Raw genomic sequence first — 22,879 nt, 5'->3', positions numbered from 1 at the left:
GGGAGGCGGTGCGACATGCACGTGGCCTGAAGTTGTAACAGGAGCACCAGACTCCGGCAGGTTGCGATAACTGGTCGTGTCCCACAGCGACAGTGTGGCGTCCTCACCAACGATAGGTGGAACTCTAGGGTGGAAAAGGGCCCGTAGAGGTGACGCGGTGGGAATATAGCATATAGGACTGACTAGGTGCAGACCTCAGAGCGTTCCCCCCTTAACACACGCCAGGTTGAGCGGACACCGGTGTAACAATAATAATAATAATTCCTTGGTCCCCATGCATATGGGTCGAAAGTATGTGGTAAGCTCCTCCCAAGGACTTCAATGCCCTACTCCGCAATGCTAATTCTAATAAGCAAGTGGAAACACCCCCGTTGGTGTCAAGCAGGTTGTACCCGCTTACTATTGTTGTACGGTGTTGGCTTAGTATAGCTCGCGTCCTCAGGGTCATGGCCTTAAGCATGTTGATGGAGCCTGTTTTGCAATAATACACCGTCTTATTGTTTGAGTTGTTCACCCAGCGCCCGCCCACCCTCCCAGTGGTGTAGCCTGCTATAACCTTTGTGTTCCTCCATCAGTAAAAGTTTCGATCACCTACAGCTCTCGTATAGTAGGTATCTACCTATTACACGAGAGCGTCGCCTGTAGGTGATCGAAAATTTTACTGACTTTGTGATAAGATATATCTTCTTTTCTGCTTCTTTAGTTAGCTTTATGTACGCTCCCTGACCTATCCCTATCCCGGTCCTGGCGCCAGCCAGCACTGTAGCACTCGAATCGAACGATAAGAATCGAACGAACGGTAAGACTTGGCATCATCAAGCAGCTAATGCTCAATGGATCATGTCTAAAACGATTTCATACTCTCAATTAAAGGATATTTTACTTTATTGCTTAAGCGTTGCAGTTGCGCGGTAATATACGCCGGTCGTAACATCATGGTGCCAGACGAGCAAGCGAGGCGATCGCGCTGGTGACCACCTACTACTCCAAAACAGGACAGGCACTAGTTATCTCTCCTGCTGGATAGGTCATATATTTCAACACATTCCTTGAAAGTTTCAGTATTTGTCCTTGCTGGATTATCTTGGACTACTTGAGGTCATTCTGTCGCCCACTGCATCGGCTTCTTCTGGGCGCGCTTTCGCCTCATCCGTTTTTTCTATTCGATGTAATAGGATTATTTTCATGAACATGAATTATTTGCGTAAAACATGGATGTGCCATATTAACGGTCTTGATAGTAATGCGTAGAATGCCAATTAAGTCCAACACAGCAAACAAATACATTTTACATCTTATTATTTTTTACCTGAAGGCTCGTTTACTGGAAGCTCGTTGACAGGGCCGAAATCTCGTGCTTCAGCGCCAGCGCCACCGGTTCTGTACCGGTTCGATGGCTTTCGTTGCTACAGACTGGGCCAATATAATATTTGCTCTATAGGGAGAAAGGATAATTCCTATTCAAATTTCCGACCAACGTTGCACTGAATAAAAATGTTTCTGGTGGATTGATAAATTTGCTGCAGAGACTCAAAAAATTGCAGGAATACACCCTAGCGTCTTCCTGTTGTCAAGTTCGCCGGCAGCTAAGATTGCAATAGGGAGGCATAGTATAGTATCACCTAAACCATTATGGTGTTGTTGCACCATGCCTAAATGGCAAAAGCAAACGCCACGATGTACCTGGCATTGGTGCAATGGTTATGGTGATCGACAGGACGGCGGCGGCCTCCCTTGACTCGCGTTTCAATTGAAGGTCACTGTTTCTTCCCAATTTGCTTGGTACATGTCCCGGCACTCGCTAAACAGAACCCATCTGCTTGCTTTTTATTCTGGAGTTTGCCACATTTTTGCCATAATCTACAACCTTTCTTTGGAGATCGAGATGATGTGGAAGCAACGGTCCTTGTTTTCCCGCACTCAAATACTCTTATTATGGTGGCGGTTGTTATAGCAGAAGGTAAAGATATGCCTGTCTGCATGTTTTGAAGTAAGACAAGAAATCGATAGGACGTATAGCAGTACATCCAGGAGGTCGTTCGGTAATAAATGATAAGAAATGAGGAAACGGATCAAGAGCATATGAGCTCTTGCAGTAAAAGAAGCCACAGAGACTTTGCTATCTTGACGGGCAAGGCTTCATTGCGTTTGTATCCTTTCACTACGTTCTTTGTGCATATTTCCGTTTGCCACTAATCCCGGCCACCTATGTGTAATACATCCATTCGGTTGTGTGTGTCCGACATATATATGTGTGTGTGGCAAATGGAAATGCAAGGAGGCTCCTTGCCCAAAACAATATGCACGGGTTATGACAAGTCTGTCAAGCTGTTAAATAATGATCGCCCGCCAGTACTCTTTGTCTGGTCTCATTACATGTTCTATGGAAGACCGTTATGCACAAGGAAGTCAAATGATCTGGACTCTGGACGTCCTTCCATAACAGAGGTATATGTAAACGTCCCGGACCCCTAGGGACCGTATTCTGGAGGAAGAATTATGGAAAAGGATGTGGAGCCTATGGAAGAAAGGAGCCCTGATGTATGGAAAAAGAAAGCCTTATTTTATGGAATCTAGACCCTTCCCCCCATTTCCCAGAAAGTATTGGCAGACTTGGGCGTCCATCAGGACACTATTTGAACAGCCAGGCCGGCGTAGATGCAAAATCGCGGCCTTGGTTAACCGTAGCTCTAGGCCACCGTGAAAACAAAGAGTTTATGCTCATGTGAGCTTTACCCGCCAAAACAAGTTTCAGTCAGGACGGGCTGGCAAAAAGCCATCCCGCAGAGGCCTCCCAACCCAGAGCCGGGAAAACATTTGTGGATATCATGGCCGGAACTATCACAGTTCCAAGTGACTTAATAGGCCACGTACGCAGCGTTTCTGCAGGCGTAGGAGCTACCGTACTTCTATACCTGTAAACCTCATCTTCGTTGAGACCTTGTGGGCAAATAGCTTTTAATCCGTATGAGGTTCCAAATAAAGCTAAGCAGGTTTATGCAACTCGCACATAAACCCGGAAGGGAAGAAAACAGAAACGCTGCCGTAAATTTGTGGGACACAGGATAGATAACTGAAAAACGGAAACTGTGACTTAACACTTGGAAAATAATATTCATTATAATACGTTGGCAAAAAAAGACTGAAGAAAGTCGGTGCAGCGACGGCGTTGTCCAGAATGATGACGCATCGATCCTGCACTTGGAACGATTACCGACACGAATTATGCCACAGAAAAGAAAGATTACAATTCCATCATGTATTTTCTTATTTCCGAAACGGTTATGAGGAAATTGGAACGAGCAAAGCTGCCAAACGTACGCACGTATCGGCATGAACATGCTGCGGCACGCCAGCGTAAGCGTGTGATACAACAGCGACTTCTACAAACACAACCAAGGTCCCCGACGACAGGAAATTAAGACTGATCGCTGAGAGTTTAATGTTATAGCAATCGTGCATAAGGGGAGGGGATGCATGGCTAGCATTCAATTTCGTTCCGTACTTTCAGTAATATTCCCTCTTATGCGCTCACTCTCCTGCCGGGGACTTTGATTGCGTCCTACACTTGAATGACTTTATCGATAGCGCAACAACTGCTGGCCAATGAAAAGGCCACCATCTGGCTGATCGTCCCAGTGTCATCACAGTGTCGGTCGTCACTGTGACAGTGTCGGTGAGTCCGTGTTCCCGGGTCCCCAAATATTCAGTACCAGATGGCCACATACATACATACATACAGGCGGCAGCTGCCCTTGCAATTGCTCTCTGCCGCGGGCTCATGGTGTTTCAGACAGATACTGCGTATGAGGCCACCTTCAGCAAATAGAGTTCTGAATTAAGTCATGCAGGTAGGCAGCTTATCCACATCCAGGGCAGACCCTGCTGCAGACGGTCCCCATTAATCGTATCTATCTATCTACCTACCTAGCTATCTATCTATCTATCTGCTGGCCATGAACCCAGCAGAGGCCCACAAAGTGCGCTAAACACAGGTTACATTACGGGTGACTGCAGCACACAAACTCAAGCAGCAGAACTAATACATAGGACCACTATTCCCCCACATGAAAACAAAATAACCGCTACTGTGTACTGACTGATCCACAGCTCTTCGCGATGCCCTCCTCCTAAGGAGTGGCGAGCACAGTGGCCTGGATGGATGCACTGGTCAGCTGTCAAAATCATCAACAGCTGCTGCTGTTACTGCTGTTGCTGCTGGTGGCACCCTGCTGTTGTTTTTTACCCCTAGCACCCCCACCACCCGCTTACCACACATCGTCCGTCAGAAGTCTCAGCTGCGCCTCCAGTTGCACTCGTTCTTAATATTTACGCCATTAATATATTAATGGTTATATAACCTCCAGTGCGTGCCAATTGGCACGCTTGCAAGCTGAGGAGGCGGGCATTAGGCAAGTCCGCCAGCAGCGCCTCCTTCATATCTGCGTGCTGTCCATGGCCAAATGCGGCTGGAAGGTACTCGGGTTGGTTGGGACAGCCGTAAAACAAGATCTTCCAACTCTTTGATGATCATGCCTTGGGGCGGCACCACCGGCAAGGTGGTGGCCGGTCATTGCGCGTACGCGAGCGCTATATGTAAACGGTTGCATTCATGATGGATGCCTGCATTCCTAGCAATGGAACATCCTTACAGCTTCTGTAAGGATGTTGGTGTTTGCTGCAAACGCCATGGAAAAGAGAGGCGAATGCATCAAAACAAACATCTAATCTGAAAATGACTCGTTTTAATTATGGCTACCGGCCGACTGACGCTAGCATTAAAGATCACGATGGATGGCTTCAGCCGTACAACGGAAAGTGTTAGTAATAAACTGTTTCAACTGCTGTTGTTGAATCCATCAGCTAATGTAAAAAGTTATTTGGCTTGAAAGAGATCATCTAAAGGTCTGGGGATTTGCCCTGTGGAGTTTCAACTTTACTGCAGCCTATCTATCATGGGCAAGAAAGGAAAGGTAATGCACTGACATAATGAGCATTGGGGTAACCATGAATCTACTAGATTCACATCGCTGCTGCCTACTATTGTAGGTGCAACCTGCGCATGTCGGCCGAGTGCCGATTGTCCAAGGAGAGAAGCCGCTTCTTTACCCGAGATACAATAGCATTGAGGAGCTGTTACAGGTGATAGGAATGAATTTCACTAGTCAGGAGCATCTTTTTCAGGCGGCTTCGATTCCGATGGCGAAGTGCCCTTGCTTGTACCTTCTTGTGTCAGATGGGAAAGGACAAAACACCAAGCGGGAACGAACACGATGACGGTGCCGGCGCTGGAGACCGCCCCAGCAAAAAGCAGAAGCGTGCTGCCGCCGCCGTTGGGCTGAGCGATGGGGAACAGGACGCGTCCCCCGCTCCTGCTGGTAAGGGCTACGGAGTCGTCGGTGAGGATGGTCTGACATACAAGCAGCGAAGGCAACTCCGTCGTGCGGCAGAGCGGGCGGCCAGGGAGGCGGAGGCGGCCGCAGCGGCCGCTGCAGCAGTGGCCGGCAACGGCGAAGCCGGTGGGTGGGCCGGTTGGCGATGATGGGACACTGTGCCAACGTAAAGTCTGCTCTAGGACGAACATGCCATGACACACACTTCAGGTCAGGTTCCAGCTCACATGTGTCTAGGGGAACTTCTGTGCGACTTTTGTGTGCGTCTCTCTTGCTATCTGGGCATAAGTCGCCTCCCCACCGTACCTTTCTCCTGCTCGACCCGGTGGGCGAGTGGGGGAGGTGAGGGTTGGAGGCCCCGCGAGAGATTGCCACGACGAGTTGGCGCATGGGGGAAGGTTGGGGGGACCTTTCTTTACTGATCAAGGTGGTCAAGGTAGGATCACTGGAGAGGCTAGGACCGCCTTTGAGTTATATGAGCGTGAGAGAGAGGGAGAGGGAGTTGATACAAAGGCAATTGGAAGGGGGGAGCGGGGTTTGTGGTTGTGGGGGATCATGTCTGTCACTCCCCCTCCTCCCTTACCTGGAGAGAGTAACCCCCATTTTGAGGGAGGACACCTCTGAAAATCGCCGTACTTGTTGGGCCTTAGTGTCCGTAACCCCTACGTGTTTCATGTCACGGCTGTTGCGACCGCTACTGCTTCATGGCATAGAAAAGAGGGCAAGTTATCCTGATATCCCACCCCACCCCCACTTACATGCAACTACACATGCTTCCACTCACACAGCCAATCCCGCGTGTGGAACCCTGGACACCATCAGGGCTCCCCTCGGCCACTCCGGCGGCTGCAACAGCCCTCCCTGGACTTGGACCCGACACCGATATGGGGGGAACCAGCGCGGGTAAGAAGAACAAGGACAAGAAGCTGGGCAAGGACAAGGACAAGGACACGGGTGGAGCGGGGGCGGCAAATGGCGCCGCTGCCTCCCCCGCCGTCCCGAGTGCTGGCGCTGTTGTAGCCGCTGGGAAGGGTAATGCGGACGAGGCGGCAAGGATACGGGCGGTGCTCGGGTTTTCCGCGGCCGGGGGTGACGGCGGAGGGAAACTAAAGTTGGCCGTTGGGTTCTCGGGGCCCCCCGCCCCTGCGGTTGGTGGTTTGCAGGATGCGAAGCACTCTGATAGTGTCGGGGAGGAATCTGAGCCCGTGGGTAAGAAGCAGGAGGAGGACGAGAAGGCGGAGAAGAAAAGTGATAAGGGGAAGAAGGGGAAGAAGAGTAGCAAGAAGGGGGGGGAGGAGGTGAATAAGGTGGAGGACAAGAACCGAACAAGCGAGCAACAGAAGAAATCCAGCAAGAAACGGAAAAGCCAGGAGGAGACAGAGGAGGACGAGAAGGAGGAGAATACGGGGCCGCGGCAGGAGGGGGCTGCTGGGGCCACTACTAGGGGGGCCACAGCCGCCTCACCTCCAGCAGCCGCGGGTGGCAGGTCTGCTGATGGCAGGACAGCAATGGATGTAGCGCCTACAACGACAAAAACAACCGACATGAAGGCTAGCAAGCAGCAGCAACCGCTTAATGACGGGAAGACGCCGTTTTCGTTTTCTTTCCAGGTGTGTTGGGGGTGGGGTTCGGGGGGTACTAGGGGTGTTGGTTTGGGACTGAGGATGGGTGTGGGGGAAGTGAACCCAGCCCTGCCACATGACCCCCCTGGAGCAGTGCGGGGTAGGGGCAAGGGTGGGCGCACGTGGATCCTGGGTATCGGGAGGTAATGCGGGTCGTGGATGGAGACCTGTACAATAATTTAAGAACAACAGATAGACAGACAGACAGACAAACGGACGGACGGACACTTAAGGACAACAGACAGATAGACAGACAGATGGACGGACGGACACCCCTCCGTTCGGAGCGGCGGTGACGTCAGATCGGCCGCTGATGTGGGGTCAGTTGCAGTCAGGGACGCCGCTCGACAAGGAGGACATTCCTCCCGGGGTTGGGGGGTGGAGTGGGGTCAACCGGGGGGCGGGAGTGTGGAGGGGCCCGCCACCGGGGAGAGCACGACCCCGCTGGCACACGTTTGGAGTCTCGGTGCCGGTTACCCATACTAGTCATGGGGCTCTGTGGGGGAGGAGAGGTCTTGACAGGAGGTGCCGGAAGGAAATAGCATACAACATGTACCTGTAGCGAAAGGACAGTTGACGTGTGCATTACGACTATCTTGTGGGTTAGTGCAGTGATCAGCACCCCTCTACCGATGTCGACAATCACGTTACGAACCCCCGCCTGATTGCCCTCGCAAAGCCATGTGGACGCGGAGCTGCCGTCCACTGCGGTGTCCACCAGCTGGTGACCCTCACGACCGGTTGTATCTCCTCGCCCGCCGTTTTACCTGCCCCCCCGCCCTTCCCCTTCCCCCCTTTACCAACCCACCAGCCCACCCCAGCCCCGCGCCGCCCGGGACACCGACTCCGCCTGCAATGCCACTGCACGTTCCTCATCGGGCCGCTCAGTGTTCGTTGGTCGTTCCCCTAACCGCCCCAACGGTGCAACCCCCAACCCACCCCCACCCACCCCGCAGCTCCAAGCTGACGTAGAGGCTGAGACTGAGGCTCGGTTAGCTCGGCTCATGGCGCTGGACAGTACGAAGGATGGGTTCGTACCGAGGAGGGTGGGTCCGCTGGGGGGTGGGGGGAGAGGGCGGGGAAGGGGCCTCCCGGAGGGCACCCGTCCAGGCGCGCCCCCGGCCACCTGTGACTATGCACTTGACTTAAAATTAAAAGAGCTGTGGCAACAGTAGCGGCTTCCAGTCAGCAATGCGATTAACAGGCTGGGCATTTGTGTTGGTGTGGAGGGGGAGGGAAGGGGAGAGGCTGCTGTTGCCCAATGACCCGCTGGTTGTTCTGTCCCATTCGAAAACCCGCACGGCGTTCTCACCGTCCACAGTCCATCGTCGTAACTGATTTTATGCCGTAATGCCGTACTATGACTTCTTCGTGCCGTACTACTAACATATCGATCCTGAATCTGTGGATCCTGAATATCAGCGGGGTTATATCTCAACTCCATCTCCCTATCAACTTGTAGTGCGTGTTTTGAAAAACGTCTGCAATATATTTTAAAGTTACTTTCGGCCGCACTTTCGTCCCTTCCTTTCTCCCCTCTCCTCCTCCCCTCCTTCGTACTGCCGTACTGCAGATCTGGGTGAGTGGCCTGCCTCACGAGTTCGACGAGGCCACTGTACGGGAGTATTGGAGCTACTGCGGGGAGGTGGAGTCCATGCACCTGCTGACATTCCCCGACTCGGGCAACTTCAACGGCACGGCCTACATAACATTCAAAACACAGGTAGGGAGGGGTGTGCGTATACATGTATGTATGTACGTATATATATGCGGGTGGGGTTGGGGATGTGGAGGTGTTTCGATGTGTGTGTGGGGAGGTGGGTCGCCGTGAGCGCTGTGTGCACCACGTGGGCCACACAGGCCGGCTGGGGGGACGGGGTATCGTGGACACTTCCACCCCACCCCACCCCACCCCACCCCATTACACATCCGCCCTCCGCCCTATCTTCCGCGGGTTGTGGAGTCTGGTGTGCGCATCAAATCATTGGTTGTGTGTATGACATAATCAGTTGGGGGAAACGGTGAGGTGCGCGGTGGTGGTACGACGAAGGTGGCTCCCGAGCGTCACTCGGTTTCGGAGCGGCTGAAAATGAAACGATTTATACTCATGTCGATGAGTGTAATCCCCCCGCCCCCCTTCCTCCCCCCCTCCCCCCTCACCACCACCACACCCCGCTCCGCTCCTTCCCCGTCCTAGGAGGGCTACGAGGCGGCTCTGGCTTGCAAGGGGGAGATGCTGGAGGGGCGGGCTCTGCGGGTGCGGTGGGGGACGGGGTGGGCGCTGGGTTAGGGGTTTAGGGTCTGGCAGGTGAGCGGTTATACGGGATGTTATACGGGATGGAGTGTGTTTGTACGATCCAGGTGTGGTAATTGGGGCCCGGGGGGCACACGGCTGGGGGGCGAAGGGGAGGGAAGGGGGATGAGATGGACAGGCGGAGAGCAGTAGGGCTGGTGGGGGGGAGAGCACCGGCGATCGACAAATGGGAGGGTGAGGGTGTTGGGTGCGATACGGGCCCAGGGCCGGGCGGGAGAGGTTACTAAGGGATGATGGGTTTTTGTACCTTTTACTTCGTCAGTGAGGAAAGAGCTATCGGGAGCCCAAAACCCACATCATCATCATCATCATCATCGTTTTTCACTTCGCCCTCCCCCTCCCCCTCCCCCTCCCCCTCCCCCGCATGTGCGTCGCTCGAGAACAAATTGAAAGTCTAGCCGAAAAACCTATCAGGTTTAACTTTTGTTTCGTACGGCATCTCCCGTCTGTTTCTCATTTGTGCCGTACCTAGTCCCCCCCCCTTCACACACACACACACGTGGGGAGGCCCCGGGAGTCCCCCGACTCACAGTGACTAGCTGCTGCAGTCTTCGTCCGTACAACTCGGAGGGACCGCGTTCTAGATCCTTCTTCGAGAACATCCAAATACTCTAGGGCCCCCCTTTCCTTGGTCACTCTTGGTGGTGGAGCTGGTTCGGGTATCTGGGGTGGTGACGTGTTGATATCCCTTAGGTGGTGCAGTAATCCACCCATTCTCCCCCCCCCTTTCCACCCCACACACACGCACATGCATACATGCATATGTATATATCTCAGGTAGAGAAGTGCAAGGCGGCGGCGGAGCTGAAGGGCAAGGCTCGAGGCGCATCAGGGGCCCCGGGTCAGCGAGCCAGTGGGGGCGACGGCGGCTCGAGTGCGGCGGATGGCACAAGTGGCGGCGGCGGTGGTGGGCGCGTGGCTGGCTACCCGGTTGCCTATTGTGGCAACATCTCCTTCGAGGCGGGTGCTGAGGAGCTCCAACAGCTGTTCAGTCGGGCGGGTGCGGTCCCCACCAAGATCCGCCTGCATTCAGATAAGGCAACCGGCAGGTGGGTGCGTGTGCGTGTGTGTATGTATGGGGCATTATGGGGGGTTTGGGGGTAAAAAAAGGGATAGGAGGGTGCAGAGTTGGATGCCGGGGGTCGGGGGGCTGTAGGAGGTTCCTTTTCTTCCTAGTCAACAGGCGTCAAACCGTCATCAGTATCCTCGAGTGTACGGCAAGAAGTTTGGGGCTCCAGTCCCCCACCCCCAAGGTGTGGGTTGTCAACTTGGCAAGATGTACGGCTTTTGTGGGGCTGCGCCCTAAGAGACCCGTGCGTCACATGTACTGCTCGCGCACCGCCGTACTCTGCGTCTCGCCGTACTCCTTGTCTTGCGTGTGTGCGGCACCTCCATCCTGGCGCACTGCTCGCCCGCTGGCGGTTGGCGGACCGCTGACCCGTGGGCCGGTCTACGACCTGGGGCTGCGACCTCTTCGGTGCACCTGGTGGCGCACTGCGGTAACGGTGTGTGGCCCCAATGGGCCCCGGGACAGTTCCGGACAGCCGCCGGCGGTGCTGGCACGGGTACTGGTACGGGTACTGTTGGCTTTCGGTTTCTGTACAGTGCACCCTGCCTTACCTGCCCGGTGCCCTCTCCTCCGCTCTTGTTTCCTGTTTTGGCACAGGTCACGGGGATTTGCTCACGTGCACTTTGCCAATGATGAGGATGTGGACAAGTAAGCGCGGTGTGGTGCCCACTTGGGGAGCATTTGGGTGGTGGTGGGTGGTTTTTTTTTGGGGAGGGGGCCATGGACAAGCCAATGCACTGACGCAGTGGAACTCGCGCGCCAAAGTACGGCAGCTCCGAGGCCTTTACGTTGCTAGGTTCGTACATGACCAAGAGAGCTGCGTGCGCAACCTGTCCAGGCGCTGCGTGCTGTAGTACTTTAGTCTGTATTAATATGCTTCCCTCGCACCGGCCCATGCACCTTGTGCGCCCTCCCCCTCCTCTCCCCGCCAACACCACTCGTTATGACAGGGCGGTGGCTCTGGATGGCACTTCCTTCCATGGCCGCAAGATACGGGTGTCGTACGCGCAGCCAAAACCTGGGGAGACCTGAAAGCTCTCTGTCTCTCTTCCCGCACTCGCTCGCTCTCTGGTCTGGACGTGATGGAGGTCTGCGTGTGCGTGCTGTTCCTTAGGCTCGACTGCCAAACACCTGGGTAATGGTTTCAAAAGATCAGGGTGGTCAAACTTAGGTCAACTTAGATCAACTGTACTAGAGGTGTACTTGTGCCGACAGGTGCTAGGGGTTTTGTCCGAAATATTGGGCAACGGTATATAGTGGGAGTTGAATCTCGCAGCCTATGTATACAAATGGCAAATTCTGCCATGGCAAGTTCTGCCATCTGAGATGCTCCGCTAGGTAAGAATTATCTAATTTGGCTAATTGTACATTCAGGATCTTTGTCTGCAATGTTGTCCTCAATTTTAGTGTTGGCCGAATGCAGCAGTAGCGGTATGCTATGGCTACACAGTTCCTATGAGTTTTATCCACCTGGTAAAGCGTTCGATCATTTTCTCTGCGTTATTTTCTTACTATTATAATGTTACATATATCCCCGGTCATGTGCCCCCAATAAGAGAGAGATCATTGGACAGCGCTCGTAAAACCGTTATCCTCCAAGACATAAATTGCCTACAACCTGTCTTCCATGAATCTCGTCGCGCACGAAAATGATCTTTTCATGCACAAGCCAGAAGAAGTAATCTATTGCCCTTTTAGCGGCAAACCGGTGGCAGTTACACGTTCAGCCCAACCTGCAACGCCGGAGTAGGGAAACCGAAGGAGGGAAAAGACAGCCCCGCCACCTCTACACTACTAGATCCTCTCCGCACAGTGACTAACCGGGGAGATGACAAACTGGGACATGACAGACTAAGAATAACAGCTAAGTGCCTAACCATACGGTCCACAAACGACTCAATTTAGCGTTGCTGCATGTGTTGTAACCTCAACCCCAGGCACTTGCCACGAAAACGATGCCTAACGACTTACAGAACCATGCCAACTAGTGGGACGAGGACACTACGCACCGATCCGCCTAGCAGCTGTGGGACATTAGCTCCAGCACCGGGAGGTCGACGAAAGAGATACATTAGGAGGACGAATCAACATGAACAAACACAACTTGCTTGGAAATCCCCTCGAAGCCGGCGGCAAGCAAAGGGCAGCGTGTGCAGTAATAGTCATTAATGACAAACTTCCTCCCTATATATCACCTAAACCCCACAAAAAAAAACATCGATCTTCCAAATTCAACGCTTAGTGCAGTAACGATGCTGCAAAAGATAAGAAACTTCCGGAGTGCCAAACAAATAGATGTTATATAGCTGCCGTGACCTCCACCAATATTGGCCACTGGAATCTATCAGAGGAAGCATATAACCGCTGACACCAGGAGATGATTCAGGAGTGCCCATCCCCTTGGCAGTACAATCACCCTATCCCTGTGGCCCTGTGACCTAGGGGCCGTCCGTTGGGGATGCGAGAGGGCTCTAGTCAAAAGGGTGGAAACGGCCACAAGTACGGCAGTAAAGCACACAATGGCAACTACGGCATCGTTGCGGGACCGACCGCGCGATGTGCCGACATGGCGATATGTACAACAAGACACACTCGTAACGTTTCCACAACGGCACAAGACTTAATCGAGTACAGGAAGAACGAATTACGGGAATTCTTCTCAGCTGTCACCAACTAGGGTAACGACAACGCAGCGCCCGGCCGCGGGTTTCACTACGGGGCTGGCACACCCGCCTTTTCCCCCTTGCAGCGCAGCTCACCGCTCATAAGTCAGTATTCCGTGCTCGCAATTGTATCTTCAGGTCGTTCTAGGCATCTGCATATGCAGCTTCATCCGCATCTGCATCATTGCTAACAGATAACCCAGATCAACCATCGCAATCGTGATAACCGTCCAAACAGCTGTGTGCGCCGTCAGGAGAACCTTTTCACTGATGATAATACACAACACTGCCCCACCCCGTTCCTCAACCTACACGGCATACACACAGATATATCCGTACATCCTGACTGCGATAGAATTACCTCCCTCCCCCCCGAGCCGCATGCCGCCCATAACCGACCAGTCTCGCTCCACCCCTAGCGCCATGACTCCATCTCCACGCATTCCAGGCAGTTCATATCTGCAAGGGGCCGCATAGAGGGGCGATCAGCAAAGCCAGATGAGGTCAGCGGATTGTTATCATGTTTTCAGATTAGTAAAACAGAGCAAGGTTTTCATGTAGTTGACAATGGGCCAGGGGCAGGAAACAGCGGGGATGAGGACGCGATGAGGAAGCGGACAAGGAAACGGGGGATACCAGTGCGATGCGGAAACTTGGAAAATCGGTGCGCATTTGAAAATTATACCATTTCCTAGACAGGCACGCCACTCCCCAGCCCTTGTCGTTTCAATAAACGAGCGCCCTTGCCCCCCGACTTATGTACATGGCGACGTGCCCTTCAGCACCTCGCCCTTCCAGACAACTTTGTAGAAGGAAGCATGATCCTTCTGAGCAAGTTGGGAGCCCACCACGGCGCACCTGGGTCGCGGAAGAATACCGCAGGCCTGCCAGACATGGACTTGGTATACGGTACTCCAGCCGCTTCCAGTTTCTGCACCAGGGGCTCCACCGCAGCCACGCCAATACAGAAGTGCCGGTCACGTCCACCGTGTTCCGGACGGCCCGACAGAGGATCCTGACAGGAGCAGGTTAACGGGATTGGGTTGGGGGAGGGCCGGGGAGGGCGGATATCGGCCTCTCACTGGAATTTCTTACTGCTCTTTCTTACTCATTTCCTAACATCTCATGTGTAAGCGAACTTGGAATTCGTCTTTACTATAAGGCACTTCCGTATACTTCTGTGAAGCGACGGACCCACGGCCAACGCTCGTCCTCACCGGATTCGGCAGCTCCATCAGGTGAATCATCTCAGGCCCAATCCACAACCTGCGCATAATATTAAGAACGTTCAACGCTCATGCCATCAACGGATTCGGATAAAAGCGGTCAATGTCCGCTTCACTCACCAGGCGCCACGATAGGGCAACTTGTTATGAGGACGCTCGGGATTAATTTCAAGACCTTCACGTGTGTACACGAAGATTTGAGCATGGCGCGCGACAACACCGGCGCTTTTGACTGAAAGGTCTTACCGAGAACACCCTGATAGAACTCCAAGGAGCGCTCTAGATTTTCGCACAGCAGAGCCACGTGATGAACACCCTTGAAGTCAACCTTGTCTGCACAGCTCAAAATACATAGCTGTAAAGCGCCGGAACCTAAAGGCATTGTGCTGGCCTGAGCAACACCCCTCGCACCTGCCACGTAGGGCCGCTGTGCCAAAATCGTGCTTCCTGCTGTTGCTGTAAGTAGGGGAGACACGTGGCGAATACCATACTTGTTGTATGGAACGGCCGGCCCGTTGTTAAAGCGTCCAAAGAAGCTGCGAAATAAACCGAAAGGTGCACAAAGTGAACCGAAGGACGTTAGTGAGTTAGTATCTATTTAATATTAGTGAAATCTTTGGCGCGGCCCGCTCCTCTTCAAATCACTGCCTCACCTCTTGGCGCAGACCACTGGCACAGTTTGTGCACGGCCAGCACGAAACCGGCAAGACGTCGCGCGCCGTAGAGCCGGGAATGACGCCATGAAACTGTTTCGAAAGTCAGATTGGAGTGGTAGGAAAGTATGCCACCCGCCTTTAGTTCTCTCGAAATCGCGAACGTTGTACTACAGTCGGAGTGCTTTACCTTGCCGCCGAAGGAAGCAATGCAGGATGGCAAAGCAAATACGTGTAATGGTATGGTGTCCTTAGGTCGTCCAAGTGCTTAGCGTCTGATAGGCGACCCACCGACCCGACCTTTGTCCGAAGGTGTTCATGTGGGTCATATAAAAAGATTCATGTAAATGGATTGTAAAACATGTGAATATCTGCACTGCTCCGTTCGACATTACTCGAAGGAAGCAAGACAAAATAGCAGGCTCAACCGGCGGTAATTGGGTCTGACTACTATGCGGGCGACGTCATGCATTTTATAAAGATGTATGTGTGGGATAAAGACATCTAACTAACGATAACATTGCTACGAAAGCCTGTCACCCGCTACAACAATCCTGCCTAGCAAGCATTTGGAAGCTGAATATTTGAAGAATGACGCATGCTTGCACAGGAACCAGGTTCAATTTATACCCGTCACCATGTATTCAATAATGCTTTCTGCAAGGTGCAACTATGTTTTATGAGCCAACGAACCCTGTCTTTAACGACCTAACGGCATTTGATAGGTCAGATCCCCAGAACGCCCGAGTACACAAGTACGCAATCGTCCTGTATGTGTTAATATGCAATCCCTTACCGTGTTATAAGTAGTGTTTATCTAGTTTCCATGGCCCGCGATAGTGTGGATTCCCGTTTTCGCGGGACGGGATCGACGATGGATGGGGCCGGTCATGGCCTATCATGTGCCTGTATTTAAAGCATCAATTTATTGGCGAATTGATATCCCTTCATGAGAAGTGCCTGCAGCTGATAGGCAAAAGCTGGTTTACAGTGCGTACATGCATGGATGTCGGTGTTGCCCCCAGGCATTACGTATGTAATAACAGCATGCTTCTCTTCAAAATAAGTTGAACTATTCTAACTACTGCTACCCAAATCGGTCCATGCAAGAGTGGATGCGATTCCCTTTTTCGGACGGTCACGAAATAGAACTGGGTGAAACATTACATGTTTTAATTGATCGCAAATTGCGGGGATCAAATCAAAGGATGTAGGCAGCGATCATAATACGGCGGCCGTAGGACTCGGCACATCTCAGCACCGCGGCAGCCATGGCGCACGAGCAGCAACTTATCACCAAGCGCGCATGGCTTGGTGCTGGAGGCCCGGAGGGATACTTAACAGTTGCGAGCAGCAGCCTTCGGTGGCAGCCTGCCCCTGGCAGCGCCCAGCCGGGCCAAGAGCTCCAAATTCCTCTGGCGGCCATCACAAGTAAGTATCGAGTAGGGGGGGGACATAAGCCCCACTTAGCTAGCTGGTAAGAGGTGTTCCAGGGGCAGTTGATGGGGAGGAAGAGCGGCTGCTGCTACTCCAGGGGCGGCGACGGCAGGTCCGGGTCTTCAGGTTTGCCGAATGGGGCCCGAGGGACCGAGTCCCCGGTCCTCCGCTTGAGAGCTTCACGTGGAGGGAAGGGGGAGGGAAACAGCAACTCGGAGCTCATCGCACCGCAGCGCGCACTCCAGCGCTGCGCTTCTTCCGCTGCAGGGTTTGTATGGCTCCAGACACACCAAACATGCTCAAGCGGACGAGGGAGGACGATGATGGTCCACCACGTAACCGCGCCAGAAACGATTTACCGTCCATGGGCCCCCCCCAATGGCTTTTACGGACACCCCCGCACTTGTGCGTGGAGCTTGTAACTTGTAACTTGCTAGGGCGAGGCATAGTGTTCCTGGAAAATTCCAGGATCGATCCCGACAAGAAGGTATAAAATTCCCTCGACCGTAAGAGGGTGGATGCAACGCCCCATGTCGATAGACGGTTATGGACCCTCCCAGTTATAGTGAGAGACCTGCGAGCCGACCAGAAGAGTGGAGCTGTCTATCCGGCAGACTCCGCTGGGTGATGCTGGTGGTGGTGGGTGCTGAACCCGAAAAAGTCAATGACTTCACGGAAGCCGGCATGGGTGAGAAGGATGAGGGTGCCTCAAAACAGCATTTGGGGACATGGTCGGGCCCCCCCCGCGCGTATCTTTAGCTCCCTGGGACACTCCCTCTTGAGCCATACACACACATACACACACACAAGCTGGACGGGCGCCTGTGTTGTGTAGTTGGGCTGTGAGAGGAAGGGTAAGGGGTATAGAAGGAGTGGGAGTGCTAGGAGGACCCCGGTAGATGGACTATCCCGTGGGGCGGGAAGGTGGGAAGGGGATAGGGCTGAGGGGTTTTCTTTGTTGGGTCCGGGTAGAGGGCGTTTCGCGGGGGAGGGGGCTCACCTCGCCACAGGATGCGGCAGGCAGGGGCAGTGGGAGGGGTTTTTCCTGAGAGGTCGTTGCTGTAGGGCTTGGGCGGAGTTGCAGGCTAAGGGGGTGGCTGTAGACCAGACTGGGTGACGCTGTGTGTGAGTTGTGCCTCGAGTGGTGTGGTGCTGTTGGCTCGAGGCATCCCTAGTCCCGTCGGTGAACTGGTCGGTAGCTGCCAGCCTAGTCCGTGCCCGCCCCCCGTCACGTGCGCTCGATAGGTGGCTAGCGTGACTTTCTTGAACCCCGCCCCCCCCCCGCAACGGAGATTGGGGTCCTGAGAGACCGAGCTTTCTATTAGGGCCTGGTGCCTTACTAGGGAGGGGTTTAGGGTCGGTACAGGGTCTCCGGGGTTCCTCTGTGTCTTAGAAGTGAACCCTCACCCCAAGAGCCGGATCAGGTCGGGGAGGGAGAGGAGTCGTGTGGCGTGTTTAGGGCGCAGTGAACGCAAACTCGCGTGATAGAGCCTTGACTTGTGAGAGCATATGTGCGTGCGACGCCCCCCACCCCCACCCCCCACCCAGGGGGAAGGAGAGCTGAGCTAGCGGACCTGCGGCTCTCGGCTGCTTAGGGGGAGGGGGCAGAGGCCCCCCTCGCGCCCCTCTCCCGTCCGCGGGAGAGAGCTTAGGCGGTCTTTCCGTTGGGGCTGGGCAGCAGTCCCTGGCCAGTGTCAGGCCCGGTCAGATACGTTCACACACACACGCACAGATACACACACACACACACAACACCCGGCTCTGCCGAGCCGCAGCACCCATTCCCTCCCCCCGCACTTTTGTCCCCCAATGGGACGGAACGACCTGCCACCCCCTCACAGCGCCCTCCCCCGCACTTTTGGCTCTGAGCTTCCGGAGTTGCACTGCAAGGGGGCGGGCGGGCGGGCGGTGGTTGCGTCATCGCATTGGACTCCCCCCCCAGTTGGTGCCTCAGACTTAGACGTGTATCATCATCGGTAGGGAGCAGTTGGCCCCTTTCCTTTTACTACCTGTAATTTCCGCCCTCAATCTCATCTTCCACCAACCACCCTCTCCCTTCAGCCACTCCTTCAGCCACAGACCAGCCCTTCAGCTCCCCCCTCCCTCTTCCTCCCTGGCAGCAGCTTCACTCGTTTGTGGTTCGTCTTTCCCCCTCCCACCCACCCTCGCCAACTCTGTCACCCCGCCCCAACCTTCACCTACTCCCTCCCCTTCCCCCCGTCTCACTCCTCCGGCACAACTCCGGAAAACGAAACAGACAACCAGCGCGCAAAGGACAAGCCGCTGGTTCGAATCACGGTGGCGACATCCTCCCCTCAACAAGCTCAGGGCCCCGCTCAGCACCATTACGTGTTTCAGTTTGAGAGTGTGGCAGATCGGGATGCGGCACTGGACGTGCTGACGAAGGTGAGTGCCGTACAGGGAAGGAAGGAAGTTATGTGGGGGGGAGGGTCGCACCTCCTCCTCCGCCTCCTCCATCCACTACCATCGTTTCCCGCTTCCTCTGAACCCCCTCATCCACATCCCCCTCCCTCCCCTCGACACACACATCGTCCAGGTGATTGCCGCCTTGGCCGGCGGGGGTGCGGGGGGAACCGCCAATGGCGGCGGGGCAGCAGCTGCTGCTGGTACTGGTGGTGGTGGTGGTGGAGCTCCAGGGGAGAATCCGGCGGTGGCGGGGGGCTTCTCCAGACAGCAGCGGCAACAGATGCTCGCCAGAGATGGGTGAGTGTGTGGTGTGTTTTGGGTTGTGCAGCCCCTCCTCTTTGGTTGTCCGGGGAGAGAGGGGGGGAGAGGGGTGGTTGGGGGGGTTGCGGGGAGGAAATAGGGGATCTGCGCAGACGTTGACATTAGGACAGACAGACAGACAGACAGACAGACAGACAGGCTAAGGGAAAGAAATGGGGTTGGGAAAATGGAGGGACGGGACTTCCCCCTTCCCCCCCCTCTCCACTACTTTCCGGCCTTCCTCCCCTTTCCCCCTCCCGCACGGAAGTGACTTGAGGGCCCTATGGGAGGAGCTCGTGGGCGGGGGGGTGTTGTCGGAGGGGGACTTCTGGGGCGGAGTGGCGTCCCGACTCGCGGCCTCTCAGCCCCCATCAGCCGCCGCGTGGGGCACCTCAGCGAGTGGAGTGGCGCCTGCAGGCAGCGGCGCGATGGTGGGTCGGCGACGAGTGGGGCTCAGTAACATCCTGCAGCGAGTGGAGGTGAGCGGGGGGAGGGCTTAGGGTCTGGGTCTGGGCGCCTACGAGAGAGGGCTGGGGGGCAGGGGATATGGGAACCGAACTCGCCCGCGGGGTGGGGAACGGCGCATGAACGGAAACGGATGACCGGTTGACCGGCGTTTGAAGCATCAACCGCAGGGGGTGGGGAAGGGGGAAGGGGGAAGGGGATCCTCCGGAAATGTTGTTTTGGGGCGTTGGGATGGTTTTGGTTTGCGGGACTCCTAGGGAGGCTGAGGGAGCCTGAGGGAGGGAGGACTTAGTCGGGGTTGGAAGCTCGTTGTCCGCCAAGTACTGCATGCCGTACGAGCATGACCTGACTTTGTGAAGAGTGGAATCTCTGGAAATACCCTCGAAGACCGCTCTGCAGCCTGGGACTGGGACTTGGGGTACCTGTTTCGTTTTTTCCGTTGGCCCTAACCGCCCCCGTGTTCTCTCTTCTCCTGTCGTGTCCGCGCCCTGTCCCGGCCCCCGGGGAGTGGGACACCGGCGGTTCATTCCGTGTTTCCTTGCCGCACATGATCACCCACCCACCCACCCACGCGGAGGGCTCTGACGCTCTCTGGCACTCCCCTCCCATCCTCGACTCCGTACGGCCGCATAGGATTCCCACCCTCCTGGACGCCGTACTGCCCCGTCCCGCAACCCTCCCCTCACCCCTCACCCCCCTTCCAGGCCGAGGTGGATGGCCGGCATCAACGAGTGTTGAGAGTCAGTCTCACACCCGAACAGGTTGCAGCCGGGGGCAAGGGAGGTGAAGGGGGACCGGAGGACAGGAGGGATTGGGGGGACAGGGGGGAGGGTGGCTGGAAAGAATCAGCATCGGACTTTACTTAAGTGTTTAGGGCTCCCCCTTGGTAGTGTTTCGCTAACCCCCGCTCACGTACCTGCGGGCGCTCAAGCCAGGTCCGTGCTTCGTAACGCTTCACAAGGATTCCGTACATACGTCGGGTCCCGCTTACCCGGGTGACCTGCCTCGCCCCCCTCCACTCCACCCTTCCACTCCACCCCTCCACTCCACCCATTTCTCAGTACCTCCCCCTCCCCCCTCCCCCTCCCCCTCCCAACGCACTTGCAGGTGGCCCAGATCTTCGCCGAGCAGCCTGCCGTACTCCGGGCATATCGGGACCACGTGCCGCATCGCATGAGTGAAGAGGACTTTTGGAGGCGATATGTACGACATGAGATGCACAAGGAGGTGGGGTGGGAGGGGGAAAGACGAACCACGTGAACGAGTGTGAAGCTGCTGCCAAGGAAAGAGTGTACAAGAAGCAGAACTGACCAGAGGGGGAGAAGGGTGGAGGGGTGGAGGGGGGGGGATCATATGTGCATGAAGCAAGAAAAGGTCCGCGGGGCGGCTGTAGCAGCTGTAGCGGCAGTGGGGGCCCCAAATCGTTTAGTCTCCTTCCTAAGCCTAGCTGCCTTTGCTGTCTGTCAGTCCATCAGTGGAGAGGTTTGGGGTCGGCGTGTCACTTTTTGTTATCGGCTGTAGTTGGTTGTGGTGGTTGCATCGTACTGGGAAAGGAAACCACGCACCCATAAAAACATTTGGTTTCCAATTTTCCGCATTCCAAACCTTTCGAATGAATGCGTTTTCCTGCACATCATTATGTTGCCCTATTATTCCTGATATTCCGGATCTGGATTCTGTCGTACACCCACCATAGAGCAAACGTAAGGCCCGCGCGGAGGGCCTCAACCCCGCCGCCGCCGCCGCGTCGGTTGTTGACGACGCGGGCGGTGACATCTTCCGCGAGGCCGCGGTGGCCGTGGCTGCGGAGGCGGCCGCCCGTCCTGGCGCCGCCTCCGCCCACCGGCAGCGAGTGGACCCCTCCCTGGACCTGACCGCCTCCGAGGGGGAGAAGTACCAGGGCTTCGGACTGGCGCATGCGGCGACACGGGTGAGCTTGTGTACCTGGTGCGTATGTATGTATGTGAGCTTGTGTACCTGGTGCGTGCGTATGTATGTATGTACTCGGGAATAAATCTATATATCTATATAATGATTTGGGAGGGTCTGTGTATGCGGAGGTTGTACCGCCTACCTTCTTAGGTGGCGGCGTGGGATGGTGGGGAGGTTGGTGGTGAAACGAACTGATGAATCAGCTCTGTAACTCTAGCTAGATAATAAATTTCAGCTGGTCCAGATCCCCACCGGAGAAGTACCACTGACTCCCGACATTTCTTTCCTCCCTCCCGTGCCCTGTGCGGTCGACTCGCATTGCCGCGCTAGCGGGCGTTATCCGCTCCTCCCGGCCTCCCACCCTGGCTAGATCTGCTTGTACGGCGACAAGGCATCTTGGCATCCGTCGCATCTTGGCCGTTTTTGCGATTTGTTTGCAACTTGCGGCCTTTGCGGTCCGTCAGCTCTCTTCCCCTTTTACCCCCCCCCGCTCACTCCCGTCACCCCGCTCACACACACACCTTCCCCCCTCCTCACTCCCCTCGTGGTGAACCCGTGGTTTCAGGAACCCGAGTTGGATTCGGAGCGGCTGCGTGTCGCCTCGATCCACCCCGATGCGCTCCTGGGAGGCGGCCTGGAGGAGCCGGATGACCTGGCAGCCGCCATCAACCGACATGGGGAGGTAGTGCTGCAGGTACGGGCATGTACGGGCAGGCTGTACTGCGAATGCCGTACATGAGGAGGGGGGAAGCTTGTGCGCTACCCAGACGACCACAGCCTCTTTCCACTGACTGCTGGCGTTGTCATCACCTGGGGGAGATCTGCGTCTGATCCGTCCGGCTGTCTTGCACGGCTCGGAGCTCGCAAACCCCGATATGGATTGCTTGCTAATGCGTTTATTAATGCGTTCATGTGCGGCAGCTAGAAGCAAATAGAGCTGATGAGGAGATCGCGAGCTTCTTGGTATTGCGTCACGCCGTGGCATGCCGTTCTGTGCCGCACCACGCAAACCCGTGTCTTCTTCTTCTTCTTCTATTCCCCTCGTCCTTTCCCCCTTCCCCCTCCCCCTCCTCCCCCTTTCCGTCTCGTCCTCCACGCCAGGTATCGAGGCACTTGCCAGGGTGGAGGCCCAGCTGCGGGGGAAATCACCGACACCTCCAGCCACCACCACCCCCATCTCCCCCCCCACTACCGGACAGCGGCACCAGGCAGCAGCGGCGTCAGCGCCAGGGGCCCCAGGGCCGGGTGCTGGGGGAAGCAGCAGCAAGGGGGGAGGAGGAGGAGGGGGGGCTCCCGCGACGGGGCCTCGGGCGACGTCATCATCGCCCTCGGTCAGTGTGGTGTGTGTGTGTGGGGGGGGGGGGGGTACCGGGGGGGG

General features: G+C 55.5%; 4 protein-coding genes across 4 annotated transcripts in view; 2 read left to right on the top strand and 2 right to left on the bottom strand.

Annotated features, from left to right (window-relative positions):
• Window positions 1–4,751: 4,751 nt before the first annotated feature.
• Window positions 4,752–11,430, top strand: VOLCADRAFT_90315 (uncharacterized protein; the record flags this gene model as incomplete). Its single annotated transcript, XM_002949917.1, has 10 exons — window positions 4,752–4,820; window positions 5,237–5,519; window positions 5,604–5,735; window positions 6,216–7,003; window positions 7,972–8,061; window positions 8,589–8,738; window positions 9,213–9,272; window positions 10,107–10,378; window positions 10,996–11,046; window positions 11,349–11,430. The coding sequence occupies 10 exons, from the start codon at window positions 4,752–4,754 to the stop codon at window positions 11,428–11,430; spliced, it is 1,977 nt and encodes a 658-aa protein (XP_002949963.1).
• A 475-nt stretch (window positions 11,431–11,905) lies between these two features.
• On the bottom strand, window positions 11,906–15,269 carry VOLCADRAFT_104504 (uncharacterized protein; the record flags this gene model as incomplete). Its single annotated transcript, XM_002949813.1, has 8 exons — window positions 11,906–12,131; window positions 12,408–12,422; window positions 13,920–14,076; window positions 14,279–14,327; window positions 14,408–14,462; window positions 14,534–14,620; window positions 14,699–14,823; window positions 15,232–15,269. The coding sequence occupies 8 exons, from the start codon at window positions 15,267–15,269 to the stop codon at window positions 12,082–12,084; spliced, it is 576 nt and encodes a 191-aa protein (XP_002949859.1). The 3' UTR covers window positions 11,906–12,081.
• Window positions 15,270–16,141: 872 nt separating this feature from the next.
• Window positions 16,142–16,824, bottom strand: VOLCADRAFT_90313 (uncharacterized protein; the record flags this gene model as incomplete). Its single annotated transcript, XM_002949812.1, has 2 exons — window positions 16,142–16,465; window positions 16,606–16,824. The coding sequence occupies 2 exons, from the start codon at window positions 16,822–16,824 to the stop codon at window positions 16,142–16,144; spliced, it is 543 nt and encodes a 180-aa protein (XP_002949858.1).
• Window positions 16,825–18,186: 1,362 nt separating this feature from the next.
• The window catches only part of VOLCADRAFT_90312 (uncharacterized protein), a gene marked incomplete at both ends in the record, with an annotated part of 13,838 nt that continues 9,145 nt past the window's right edge, over window positions 18,187–22,879 (top strand). The window contains 9 exons of the mRNA XM_002949916.1: window positions 18,187–18,353; window positions 18,498–18,783; window positions 18,935–19,101; window positions 19,373–19,583; window positions 20,274–20,309; window positions 20,677–20,796; window positions 21,266–21,499; window positions 22,067–22,195; window positions 22,603–22,746. Coding sequence (XP_002949962.1) covers window positions 18,187–18,353; window positions 18,498–18,783; window positions 18,935–19,101; window positions 19,373–19,583; window positions 20,274–20,309; window positions 20,677–20,796; window positions 21,266–21,499; window positions 22,067–22,195; window positions 22,603–22,746 — 1,494 coding nt within the window. The remainder of the gene's footprint in view (window positions 18,354–18,497; window positions 18,784–18,934; window positions 19,102–19,372; window positions 19,584–20,273; window positions 20,310–20,676; window positions 20,797–21,265; window positions 21,500–22,066; window positions 22,196–22,602; window positions 22,747–22,879) is intronic.

Source organism: Volvox carteri (assembly GCF_000143455.1).
Source record: "Volvox carteri f. nagariensis unplaced genomic scaffold VOLCAscaffold_16, whole genome shotgun sequence".
Taxonomy (NCBI): Eukaryota; Viridiplantae; Chlorophyta; class Chlorophyceae; order Chlamydomonadales; family Volvocaceae; genus Volvox; species Volvox carteri.
Note: the sequence above shows the minus strand (reverse complement) of the source record. Positions and strands in the feature narration are given on the sequence as shown.